This window comes from Prionailurus viverrinus, chromosome D3, assembly GCF_022837055.1.
Source record: "Prionailurus viverrinus isolate Anna chromosome D3, UM_Priviv_1.0, whole genome shotgun sequence".
Classification (NCBI taxonomy): Eukaryota; Metazoa; Chordata; class Mammalia; order Carnivora; family Felidae; genus Prionailurus; species Prionailurus viverrinus.
Window position 1 is genome coordinate 676,759 of NC_062572.1, and position 13,322 is coordinate 690,080.

The 13,322-nt window shown below is 52.2% G+C and overlaps 1 protein-coding gene across 5 annotated transcripts in view; it reads left to right on the top strand.

The window, feature by feature from the left end:
- Positions 1–1,248: 1,248 nt before the first annotated feature.
- GOLGA3 (golgin A3) overlaps positions 1,249–13,322 on the top strand; it is a 43,810-nt gene continuing 31,736 nt past the window's right edge. Inside the window, exons 1-4 of one of the 5 annotated variants that reach the window (XM_047827727.1) lie at positions 1,249–1,361; positions 7,124–7,412; positions 10,243–10,521; positions 13,125–13,237. In XM_047827727.1, the coding sequence (XP_047683683.1) occupies positions 7,304–7,412; positions 10,243–10,521; positions 13,125–13,237 (501 nt within the window). In that variant the 5' untranslated portion in view covers positions 1,249–1,361; positions 7,124–7,303. The other 4 variants (XM_047827726.1, XM_047827729.1, XM_047827728.1 and 1 more) reach the window with 4 other exon arrangements.

A 13,322-nucleotide genomic window follows, 5' to 3' on the forward strand; every position in this document is an offset into this window, starting at 1 on the left:
AATTACAAAATGTTGATGGAAGATATCAGAAAAGACCTAAAAAAACAGAGATATACCATGTTCATGGATTGAAAGCCTCAACATAGTTCCACAGCTGGGGAACCTGGCTGGCTCAGTGGGTAGAGTGTGTGACTCTTAATCTCAGGGTTGTGATTTCAAGCCCCACATTGGGTGTGAAGCCTACTTAAAGAAGAAACATAGCAAAGATGTCAATTCTCCCCAAATTGATCTATAATTTCAATGCATTTCCTGTCAAACTCCCAAGATGGATTTTTATAGACATAGACAAGTTTATACTAAAATTTATGTGGAAGGGTATGATTTCCCAAATACCTAGAACAACCATGAAAAAGAGCAAATCAGGAGGATTCCCCTACCCAGTATCAGGGCTTGCTGTAAGACTAGTGGTGGAGACCGTCATGTAGGCAGAGGGATCAACAGATATCAACGGAAAAGAGCAGAGCACCCAGAAACACCCACAAAAGCAGCTAATTGATTTTTGACAAGTGTGCAAAAGCAAGTTTTTAAAAAAATATTTGTTTTTGAGAGAGAGAGTGCAAGCAGTGGAGGGGCAGAGAGAGGGGGAGACACAGAATCTGAAACAGGCTCCAGGCTCTAAGCTGTCCCACAGAACTGGATGCAGGGCTCAAACCCATGAACCATGAGATCATGACCTGAGCGGAAGCCTGACACTTAACGGACTGAGCCACCCAGGCATCCCTGCAAAAGCAAGTTAATGGAGGAGAGAGATTTTTTTTTCCTTCAACAAACGATGCTGAAACAAAGTTTTGGGTTTTTTTTTCAATAAACGGTGCTGAAACAATTTTCCCAGAGGCAAAATGAATGAATGAATGAATGAAGAGGAGAAAACCTTCATTTATACACCAACGATGTTTTTTTTGAACGGGTACGACATTGCTATGGCTCCAAAGCAGGAGTCACTTGAATTGGCACCCGAAAGACAAATAAGTACTTGCGCGTGGGAGGTGGGGGTTCGCCCTTCGTGGGCTCTGCGGAGAGCAGCCTCAGCGCCCACCCCACCTGGCGGCTGGGCCCTTTGCCCCCTTGGGCCTCCTAGCCACGCCCCCAGCGGGGCCGGGGCGGGGTGAGGGTGACCACGCCCGCAGCCTGACAGATTGGGCGGGACCGGGCGGGGACCGGAGTCTTGGCCACGCCACTTCCGTCGGAAGTTCGTTTGTCTAGCTTCCGGTCGGAGGTTGTCTTGCAAATCCCGAACATGTGTTTCCACAAGGGAGACAGCCCCAAACTCACTTTCTGAAACCTGCCTCGCGTCGGATGTGAGTGGGCTCGAGTCCGACACTGCGGTCGGGGCAGCCCGGCCCGAGGGCAGCTGTTGGCAAGTACGGGACGGTCTGTCTTCCGGAACGGAGGCGGCGCGCACAGGCTGTTTCCGGAGGGTCCTAGCCCGTCGCTGCGCCGCGCCCCGCCCCTCGCGCGGCCACGTCTCCGTCGGAGCAGCCCGGCCGGCGGCCGCCTAGGCTTCCGCAGCGCCGGGTGAGGGTCGCGGGGAGGCGCCCGGCCCGGGAGCCCGGCCCGGGAAGGGCGCAGGAGCGCCGGGGGGCCGCGGCACGGTCGGGCGGAGGCCAGGCGGCGGGCGAGGGGTGACGGGGCCTGGGCGGCCGCGGAGGGTGGCCGCGGCTCCACCTGGAGCGGCTCCGCCCCGCGTTGGTCCTGCAACTCACCGTTGGTAGCCTCGGGGCCTGGAAGCCGGCCTGTGCAGCTGTTAGCGGTACTGGCTTTGGAGATGGGCGCACAGCAAGCCGTTCGGAAGCGCTGTCTGCGCGTAACGGGGCGTGATCTAGTGGAGCTACCCACAGCTGCCCAGCAGCTGCACCAGAGTGACAGCCTCTGGCCTTTTGCAGAAGTTCTGCCAGGATGACAGACGTGACACGGGGTCGGGACATTCGTGCGGAGTTGGGTTTAGAGACCGCGTAGCTGCTTGCCTCTCCTTCCGCCTCGATTCCATTTAGCTTCTGGGTGCCTAGAGGGGCTTCAGCCTTGCAGTGATATTTCCTAGAGGAGCCGGGCCAGGCACGGTCACTAGTGTGGAGCAGGTGAACAGCTCGGCCTCATCCAACAGATAGTTGCTGAGTGTGAGTCGTGTGACAGGCACTGTTGATTGTAGGTCCTGGGGCACGCGGGTGGAGTTGTGCGGGATCCCTGCCCTCCCTGAACTCACATTCTAGTGGAGCGATGGGGACAGTAAATGAAGAAGTAGTATGGGGGTGTTGCTTGGCGTGGGTCTGTGGGAAGGCCCGTGGGGAGTGGTGACTTTTGGGCCAAGGCCTCTATGACCAGCAGCCAGTCATGGAAAACTGTGGGATGAGAGTGTTTCAGGCAGAGTGAGCAGCAGTGTGATGACCCTGAGGGACGACGAGTGACTTTGGTAAAGAAGTAGTGTGTCAAGGGCGTAAGGAAAAAGGAGGAAAGTGGCGAGGTGGAGGATGCAGTGTAGGGAGGAGCCAGATGGTATGCGGCTTCCTAGTTCATGGTAAGAGGTTTGGGTTCTTGACAGTGTGATTGAAAACTACTGAGACCTAGTAAACCATGTACAGGTGACTCATGCATTTAAATTTTTTTTAATTGTTCCTTTACTATTGCCAGCATAACCCTTTCCTGGAGAAGTAGCTTTCAGTTAACATACCTCGAATGGCAAGAAAAGAAAAGAAAACTCATCTGATATCACTCAGATTCAAAAGTAGCTTTTTTTTTTCTTTTCTTTTTCTTTTTTTTGGGGGGGGGGCCAGTTGCCTTTAGCAGTGTGCATTCCTAAGTGAGAATATCTTCTAATTGACTTTACTATCAATTTTGACGAGCAACAACTGAAGGGAAAATAACACATAATAACAGCTACCATTTATTGAGGGCCTGGGACAGACCCTGTGCCTTGTTGCATTTAATCCTGGCAAAACTTTGTATTCTGTTTCTCATCATGTTCCTGATGAGGAAACTGGCTAAGAGTGGTTATGAAACATGCCCATGACCTTACAGCCGGGGGTGGAGGAGTCAGGACTGATGCTGGAGCCTGCACTTTACGTGGCATTGCTGTACAGGGACAGAGGCCTGCCGGCTTTTCACTTTGTGTGTCAGTCCCTGTTTACTTGTGTACTTGTGGTTACTAGCGTGGCCTCAACTAGATGCTGTCTTCTTAAGGAAATCCTGTTTTATCTTTGGCCTTGCTGTTTGTTTCCAATTGCCAGTAGAAACAAATAAGGTGGGGTAGATGGAGCTGTTCGCATGTATATCGAAATCATGGGAAGTTGAAGTCCTATATGTGCCTGAGACGATTTTCTTGGCATAAAGTCCTTTGATGCAGATGGCGTGAATTGAGAGTTATGAGCATTTTGTGAAGTTGTGATAACTGTCTCTTCCCTCCAGGAAACACAGCAGAATGCAGGTAGTCAAAAATGGTAATGTGATAAAACTGATATTAAAAAAAATTTTTTTTAATCACGAATTGGGGGGCACCTGGGTGGCTCAGTCAGTTAAGCATCCAGCTCTTAAAATGTATGTGTATGTATGTATATATATGTGAAAAAAAATTTTAATGTTTATTTTTTAATGCTTTTTAATTTATTTTTTGAAGGAGAGAGAGAGAGAGAGACAGAGCCTGAGCGGGGGGAGGAGCAGAGAGAGAAGGAGACAGAATCCGAAGCAGGCTCCAGGCTCTGAGCTGTCAGCACAGAGCCCGATGCGGGGCTCAAACTCAGCAAACCATGAGATTAGACCTGAGCCTAAGTCAGATGCTTAACCAGCTGAGCCACCCAGGCACCCCCCTATATATATTTTTTAGTGTTTGTTTATTTTTGAGAGGGAGACAGCAAGCAGGGAAGGGGCAGAGAGAGAGGGAGACACAGAATCCAAAGCAGACTCCAGGCTCCGAGCTGTCGGCACAGAGCCTGACATGGAGCTCGAGGTCACCACCCTTGAGATAATGACCTGAGCTGAAGTAGCATCCGACTGCTGATCTCATCTTAGGTCTTAACCCTGAGATCATGCGTTTGATCCCCATGTTGGGCTCCACGCTGGGCATGAAGCCTACTTAAAAAAAAAAAATCACGAGTTGGAATTCATGTTCCTAATAACCGCTTCCTTGGGATGTGCCCCTAGAAGTCTGACCCTTCTCTCTGCCCTGTTTTTGTGAGCACTGAGGTAGTGAGACCCTGACCGACTGAGTCCTGCTAAGTAAAGTATACTGGAGCCTGAGGACAGACACAGAATGCCAGCTTATTACCTACAGGGAGATGTCACTTCAGCGGAGGCGGCTCTGGGCCTTCAGTGAGTTGTGTTGTCCGGCTCCAGGAGGAGCTGCGTGTGCATGGGAGCCATGTTTATGAGTTGCCAGAACGTGTCACAGTCCCAGGGTCTCATGCTGTGGAGGGCTGCGTCGTCCACCTCTGGAGCGGCGTAGGACCTCTTGGGACTCAGCAGGGTTTTTTGTTTAGCAAGAAATTCACATAAAGGGCATTAAGTGAGTGGAGTACGTGATGGCACTGGGCTCAGACAGCCTGGCGCGTTCGTCTCCGTGTTTGCTTCATCAGTGGGACGAGCATCTCAGCAGACCTCCTCTTGCCTGGGTCCGGCATCGTCACGGCCTCAGGCCATTCTCCTCAGCAGCTGCTTGGCTACCCCTGTGCCTTCCCTGCTCTGCCGGGCCGTGTTATGTGTCCAGCAGATGAGGGAAGTCCAGCTAGCTGCCTGCTCGGGTTCTTGCCCAGGGGACATTGCTTATCTGGGGTGTGGCCACTACCTGCTGCTCTCCCAGGGGCATTCTTTGTCTCATTGGAACGGTAGCTTCTGAGGGGTTTTAGTTGGAATAGTCAGAGTTGTTCTGTATTTGAAAAGGCAGTGTTGATGCTCAGGATGCAAACACTGTATTGTTCTGGAACCACTAGCTTGGTTGCTAAGGGGTGGCACTTGGCAGGGCCAAAGATTGAAGTTACTAGCCTGTGTCCAGAGCGTCACTCGGAGTGGGGGATGTTCGAGGGGGAAGGGCCGACTGGGAGCGGTCGTTTCTGCTTCCGGGCCTCTTTCTGCGTGGAGGAGATGCACACACACCCTTCTGCAGTGAGCTTGCACACGGGGTGTCTTGGTGGCAGAAGGGAGTGGGCCAGGCACTTTACCTGAGGCCCCGCAGGACTTCGGAGCAATGTCTAATGGTGGATGTGGAAGGGCCCTTGGGGATTTGCCTGGTGGTCAAGGGGAAGGGGCCCCCACGGCAGAGGGACCAGCTTCTGCCTGAGCAGCACCCACCTGTCAATGTTGCCCTTGCAGGCACCATCGCCCCTGCCCCCACGGGGCGGGGGCAAAGACATCGCAAAGCAAAATGCAAACGTTTTCTTCTGTTAAGGGACTTGTGAGGAGGGCCAGCACATACAGCGTGCCCTGCGCAGTGACCTCTGATCCCACGTTCCACTGTATGTGTTGGTACCCATTCTTGAAGCGGCGAGCCTGTGATGAAGGGGACGGCCTGGCTGGCCTTTTTCTGACGTGCCTCGCCTTGCTTTGTTGGGCGTCTTACCTAAGGATCAGCTGTCTGCAGTAGCCAGGGGAAGGCCTGGTGGACAGTATTTGCCATGGAGCCAGGACCCTGTGGAACAGTGATTTTTGGAGGGGCCTGTAGGATGTGCAGGGACAGGTGTGGAGCCTCCCAGAGCTCGTGTGTCTATCTCCCCGCCCTGGGAAGTCTTTGAGGATGAAAGAGGGTACTGATTACTGTAGAGACAAAAACAGCATAGAGAACTCATTGCAGACAGGATCATCGGCCAGCCTCAGTAGCTCCCTTCATTTCTGTGATCCGGAATTTGGTTCAGTCTTCAAATATGTGCACAAACGAGCCACGGAGCCACACTGGCAGCCAGCGCTTTTCAGTTAGCTGGTTGGTACACGTTCTATCAGTGGTCCTTTGTAGTACAACCCTCGTGCTGGTTCTACACGTGGCGCTAGACTGACCTTTTCATCTTCTTACCGCACGATTACTCAGCCATAGCATCTTTGGCCTATAGGTGCCAGACAGCAGAGTGGAACGTGTGCGTTCTCAGAGCTACTAGCCAGACACTCGTGGGTTTACACGGGGGATGCTGCCGTCACTAGTCACTCGATGCCTGGGTGTGCCAGGCTATGTCGACCACCAGTGGGTGCTTCTTCCTGGGGGACGGCAGGAGAGGACTGTGGCAGGAGAGGCACACCTGCCTTCTGCTGTTGAGTCAGCACCAGCCCCTCCATGTGTGGGCCACTGCTCAGGCTCTTGTCTGAGATGTCTGTGTGGGATTTGTAAGCCGCAGAGGGAAGTCATGTAACTTTTTGTCCTGAAACTTGTGAGACACAGAACAGTATGTAGGATGACGTGAAACTTACCATATAGGGAGTAAATGCCAGCATCTCTGCAGAATGGATAGTGGCTCACACCTTCCCTGCTGACGAGGAACAGGTTATGAATATCCTCAGTACACTTCAAAAATGGTAACCAGTTGCCAAACCTGGGGCAAAGTTTTGCTCCCTTGAACTTAGCCTAGCAGGTTGGGCTAAAAGCTAATCCTGACAGAAATGAAGGACGAAACTGATCACCTGCCCCGAGATTCCTTCTCTGGACCCCGATTCCACATCCTCATCTCTCTGTGCTTCCCCTGACACAGCGTAGGGTTGCCATGTTCCGTGAACTTCGCCACCATGCCAGGCCTGGGAGGGGAGCTTGCCCTGTGAGTGCTCGGGCCCACGGGTCCAGGGCAGAAGTCACTGGCCACACATGGCTATTTAACTCAGATTTCTTAAATTTAAACAAGTAGCTTAATTCCTCAGCCTCCCAAGGCCTGTCCCTGCGAGGGGCTACACGTGGGGCTCAGGTCCGGTTACAGAGTGGCTCTGCCTTGGCGGGCCGGCGTTAGCCAGCTGGTTCCCTTCAGGAACGGGCCCCGGTGTGGTGGGTCAGCACTTTACCCTCAAACCTAGCATATTGCAGGTACTCAGGAGTTATCTGTTGAATGAATAAACCTGTTTGTTATATGGATGTGAATCGGGAGCCAAATGTTAGTCTTGCAATTGTTACTTCAAATCTGACAAATGAGGTTTCATGATACCTTCTTTCTCTTTTCCCTCCTGTCAGGTATCATGATGTTATTGGGTTTGATTTCAAGCCACTTATGAGACTGGACGTCTTCCCAAAATGGACGGCCTAGTGCGGGTCTTCCCAGGAGCTCCGGGCTGCTGCTAATGGCCGAGACCGAACCCGCCCGCAGCCCGCTTGCAGCCCCCGAGTATCGGTCCAGCCTGTGCCGTCCTGACCATGGACAGAGTGCCGGCCGGATCCAGCAGTGGCACCCCAGCTCGCCCCGAGGCCCTCCCAGAGCCCCCAGGGTCACTGGTGCCACCTGACCAGTGGGCTGACGCCCCGTGTAAGTCGCTGGTTACTCTGTGCTGCTGACGCTTTGCCTTTAGACGGGAGGCGGCGGATCACCTTGCATTTTGGAACAAGGCTGTGGTGCTTCAGACCGTAATGAACTTTTCGTTCAGAGTTTGTTTTTACTAATCCTGTGAGCGCTTTTTCTTAGTTGATGCCAACTTTAAATCACGTGCCGGGCTTGTCAGACCGATAGCTGCCCCGCTCTCTGCTCCGGCAGACATGGCAGCACCGGTCTCCGTAAGGGTTCTGTGGTGTTACCTGCCTGGCATCTACCTTTCGGATACACAAATGGTCCGGGAGTGATCCAAGGTTATTGGATCACATTGGCAGGTTAGCTCATGGGTTCTTCATTCATCAGAAGTACAGGGTGAATAATTTACTCGGTTGTGAGGCCCCTTCCTGTTTAGGGGGGTCAGTGCAATGTGTCAGTGCAAAGTTGTAGGTATTGATGTACTCATTCTCTAGGAGAAATTGCATTTTCCTCTTGCAAAATGATGTTCGGGCACCCGCTCCTTCAACAGCAGGCAAGGCTGCTAACAGCAGGGGCCCAAGACCAAGGATCCAACGGTGGGACAGACAGGGAGCCGGCTCTTAGATCCGTCACTGAGACAGTGAACCCTCGAGCAGGGCCTTATTCGATCTCGTTTCACTTTCTTCTCGTGTAAGTGGAAGATTACTGGTGCCTGCACCCTTGGGTGGTCACGAGGGCTGAAAGAAATGGTACACAGGTCCTCAGACACAGTAGGAAGTGCTAGTGGCCCTTGTTTGTTATTGTTTCATCATCTTTGTTATCTATCTGCAGTTTGGCTTGTGTTTGGGAACAATGGTCTTTTTTTGGCCTTTTAGATTTTTCTTTTTTAATGTTTGTTTATTTTTGAGAGAGAGAAAGAGAACATGGGAGAGGGGCAGAGAGGGGGCACGGAGGATCCAAAGTGGGCTCTGCACTGACAGCAGAGAGCCCAACAAAGGGCTTGAACTCACAAACCAAAAGATCGTGACCTGAGCTGAAGTCGGATGCTTAACCGACTGAACCCTCCAGGTGCCCGTCTGTTAGAATTTTTTTAAAAGTGCAATATAGGGGCGCCTGGGTGGCTCGGTCGGTAGGTGTCCGACTGCATCTCCGGTCACGATCTCGCAGTTCGTGAGTTCGAGCCCCGCGTCGGGTTCTGTGCTGACAGCTCACAGCCTGGAGCCTGCTTCAGATTCTGTCTCTCCCTTGCTCTCTGCCCCTCCCCTGCTCACACTCTGTCTCTCTCTCTCAAAAATAAACATTAAAAAAAATAAAAAAAATAAATAAATAAAAGTGCAATATAATGCTTAAAAAACTACTTTGTCATATAAACAGGAAGATGTAGAGACTCTTCCAGGTCTGTAAGCCCCTCAGAATGATAATCTAGTATCTGAAATGCAGGCTCCCCTTCCCCCTCACCCAGCATGGAGCCAAAGGGTTGTTTGAGTAAGAATTGAGGTCAGGTCAGGATTGTGGTCCGGTCTCCTTACTGTTGCTTTGAGCCTGTGGTGCCCCATTTGTATTCTGTTTTTCCTCTTGGGGAGGCATGACAGTGAGTAGCTGTGTTGGTTGGGCCTCACATTTCAAGTATCAGAAACCCATTTTGAATTTGCTTGGGTAAAGGGGAGTTCCCTGGATTCATACTGGGTACATCGTGGGATCCAAGTGATGTGGATCCCCATAGGAGGCTGAGGCCTTGCTCCACTTAGGTACCTTTGGAACCACACCCAGGGACCCCTGGATCCTCCTTCCCTCCCTCCAGGTGCCATCTTGGTTCTTGACTGCCGACCGGCTCCCCCACCAGGGTGAGGGGGCAAGGAAGGTAAAAATCATTTAATTGTAAGAAACCTTTTTTTTTTTTTTCCTTTTGACAAGGAAATAGATTTTAGTTAATGTATGACAAATCCACATGTAATAATGTTAGCGGTGAAACTGAGCTTGCTATGTGCGTGTATGGTCATCACTGGTTAAACTTGGGTGTTTATCTAACAACTGTTGATCAAACAGTAGCACAGTCTCTTTGTTCTCAGATTCTGACTCTGTGCTCAGCTTTGCCATAAGTGTTCTGATCAGTTAATCTACGTCTTTACCTTAGATTTCTCGTTTTGGAGGATACACTTATGCTTTGAAATGACTTTGGAATTATTCCTTTGTAAATGTGAGGCGTGACTGATCAGCCCTGTGTCACCAGCGTCTGTTAGAAACATTATCAGCTGTGTTTTCAGCATTTATTTTCCTTTGCTGTTTTTTAAAAGCAGACTCCCATAAGATTTCTCATTGGTCTTGTTTAAAAAATTTTTTTTCAAGTTTATTTATTTATTTGGAGAGAGAGAGAGAGAGAACGAGTGGGTAGGGGAGGGGCAGAGAAAGAGGGGGAGACACAGAATCCGAAGCAGGCTCCAGGCTCCGAGCTGTCAGCACAGAGCCCGACATGGGGCTCAAACCCACAAACCGTGAGATCGTAACCTGAGCCAAAGTCGGATGGTTGACCGACTGAGCCCCCCAGGCGTCCCTCGTTGTTTAAATGAGAAGGAAGATTACTACTTAAATTCCACAAGCACTGGGCGGAGGGTGAGGGTGGTCCACGGATGAGGGTGTCTGGCCCTGGCAGGCGAGCAGCTGTCCGATCCCCACACCCACGTGAGGAGAGCCCGGCCTGCTCTGCCACCAGAGTGAACGGTCTCCTAGGACACTGGAGATGGCTCGTGCTCGCACGTCTAGAGGCTCTCCTGTCCTGTCTTCTCCGCATGTCTGAAATGCAGCTGCCTCTCATGGTTGACACTGTGATGGCTCAGCACACTCTCTCTTGCAGGTGCCAGTGTCGAAGCCCATAGAGCTGCAGATGGAGGGCGAGGCCTGGATGGACCTGGCAAGGGGGACACCTGTCAGAACGGGCCGACGCCACTCTTCCCAGACCCTGCATCGCCTCTTGGTCCTGCCCCGAGCCCACTGGGTCCCGAGGCCTCTGCAGGTGTGGCTGATTTCCATGACAACCTAAGGAAGTCTCAGGGGACTGGTGCTGAGGGCAGTGTTAGAAAAGAAGCTTTGCAGTCCCTCAGACTCAGTCTTCCTATGCAAGAAACACAACTGTGTAAGCATCCGTTCCCGCCGGCTCCTCCCTGCCCTCCCCTTCCTCCTGCGGCGCCCCCGTCGCTCCCCACCCTCCAGACACGCTCGCTGCTCGTCCCTCTGTCTCCACCGGTCTGTCGCTGTGGTGGGTTGTGCGTGTTGCGTGCAGCTCCATTTTGGAGAGAAGCGGCGTTCCCTCGTGGTCACGCTGAGGGTGCGGCTCAGGGTCTGGGCTCGAGGGACTGTGCGCGGCATGTCTTACGCTGGACGGTGAGCAGGCAGTCAGTGGGGAGTTAAACTTCAAAATCTTTCTTCTATGAATCATTTTAATGAGCGCTTACCCCTGGGGACCCAGGGGCAAACAGGTCACAAACTGGCAGACTGTGAACCCTAGAAACGTCCAGGCCTCTTTCCAACGCGTTTTTCCTCCACAGACATACATAATTTTACATAAAGGGATCGTACCACACACGCTGTTTTTCCTCTCCTTCCCCTTCAGTACCTCGTTCCCTCCCCTCCAAGTAAGCCACATTTTCACATGACCCTTCACGGGCCTCTAAACAGCCAGGTTTCGGGTGTTTTCGGTCACCGTTTTTTTACAAAGGGAGTCAATTGTAGCATCCTGTATTTTCCGCAGTGCTATGTGGAGGTCGCCCCAGGTTGTCTGATGCAACTCCATGTTCTTGCTTTTGAGGCTGGTCGGGGCCCCGTGCGTGGCCGGGTGGGTCTCCACTTCTGTTCGTCGGCCGGAACCCCCGGCGCTGGCGAGAGCGCCCTGGCGCCCGTGGGCACGGTGTCGCCGCTTTAGTTTCTGTAGGCTCTGTCCCAGGAGTGCAATTCCTGGTCAGAGGTGAGGGCGTCTTTATCTCCGTCATGCGGAGGCCCGTGGCCGCTGACGACCGTGAGATGACGTGGCCCCCCCCTGCACGCACAGGCCCTACTGTCACTCTCGCCACCGGCTGGGCGGCTGTGCCCGGAGGCGCTGTGCTCCTTACGCTTCCCTGATCACTCAGGCACTCTTCACCTGCTGGCCATTCGGTCGTTTCTCTGAATTGTCTGCTGATTTGTTTGGCCCATTTTTCTTTTGGATTGTTTACCCTTTTCTCCACAGGCGTTATTCTGCTAGGGCTGCAGCGTCTTTATAAAAATTCTGTACATTTAGGGCAGGCGCCTGGCTGACTCAGTCTGCAAAGTGTGCAACTCTTGATCTCGGGATTGTGAGTTCCAGCCCCACGTCGGGCATAGAGCTTACTTAAAATAAAATAAATTTTAACCGTCAACACTAAAGTCCTGAGATGCCATATAAAAGTGTGGATTCTTGACTGTAGGGATTTGTGAGCCCTAATGCCAGGTGCTCACTTGGTGAGTGTGTACCCGACCCTCAGTCTGCTGACTTGGGGGCTCCCTGCTTGAGGCCATAGACACCTAGGGTTTTCCCACATGGACCCCTGAGCCTTGTGAAAACTACTAGATCTTTTTGGTGATAAACACACACATTAGTGGTAACTCGATGAGTTCCTAGCGATGTTCTTGGCCTGTGCTCAGGTCTGAGGGATTATGTAAGAACGGCTGCTGATCTCCTCAGGATTCGCATCTGAAGATGACGCGGTCTATAAAGTGGTTAAATTGTGACACTTTCCTGCTCTCATCAGCGCAGCAGCCGACCCTGCCTGTGCGCGTGGCAGCGTGCTGTGTACACGTCTACACGTCTGCTGTGTGTGAAAGAACCCTGGGGCCATTGTGCCTTTTGCTTGCTATTCAGCCCTTTTATTACCCAAAATAAAAGATTGGGGTTTTGAGATATTTTAAAATCTGCTGTTGGCCCCAAAAGTTGTCATTTCCCCTTCTGTCCTCGAGCATGGCCCCTGCCCTGGAGCCGCCTCTGTCAGGAAACTGAGGTAACCAGCCCCAGGCCTCGCGGGGACACCTGCGTGGCCTTCACTTTCAGGTGAGTCCCGAATGCGTCCCTGTGACAGTGCTTTTCCCTAGTGAGTAACCTCTGAGTGCTGCTCGTGTGAGAACCTTCTGATTTTGCAAAACTGTACTGTAACATGACTCGCTGTAGGGATGTAGATAGACAAGCTGTGGGTCAGATTGTGTCCCTAGATGTAACCATGTGAAGAAGGCATGTCTGGTGACCGTGGCCACATGCCAGGTTGGCTCACGTCCCCCGTCCCTGGGCCCCGCTCCATCGGCACTGCTCTCTGTGTGCGCGTATGTGAAGTCACAAGCGTGGTTGGAGCCAAGTGGGAGCTGAGGGTCCCTGAACCTCAGAACATCGGCTCTGGCACCGACTTCAGATTTACTTATCTTGTTACTACAAGTCCACGGGTGACCTGTGTCCATTTTCCCAGCTGGACGCCTCTAGGGAACTGTGAGCACAGACTCTGTGCTCGACCGGTGAGTCTTTGACCGGGCACGTCTGGTCTGTGGTCGGTGTCTGAAGCTCACAATTGTCTCCATCTGGAAATAGCTCTTTCAAACTGGACGGCTGTGTGTTGTTTGGAGCTAAATCATAGTTAATTGGTAGTTGAAGTTGAATGGGAACAGCCAAGCCACTGTTCTGGTTTGTCCTCTGTGCCCTCGTGCGTCACGAGTCACTAAGTGGTCATTCCTCCACGGCAGGTTCAACAGAGGCTTCCCTGCCCCTGGAGAAGGAGGAGCAGGTCCGACTTCAGGCTCGGAGACGGCTCGAAGAACAGCTCAAACAGTACAGAGTGAAGCGCCAGCAGGAAAGAGTGAGTCTCCTTGTGTGTGTGTGTGTGTGTGTGTGTGTGTGTGTGTGTGTGAGAGAGAGAGAGAGAGAGAGAGAGAGAGAGAGAA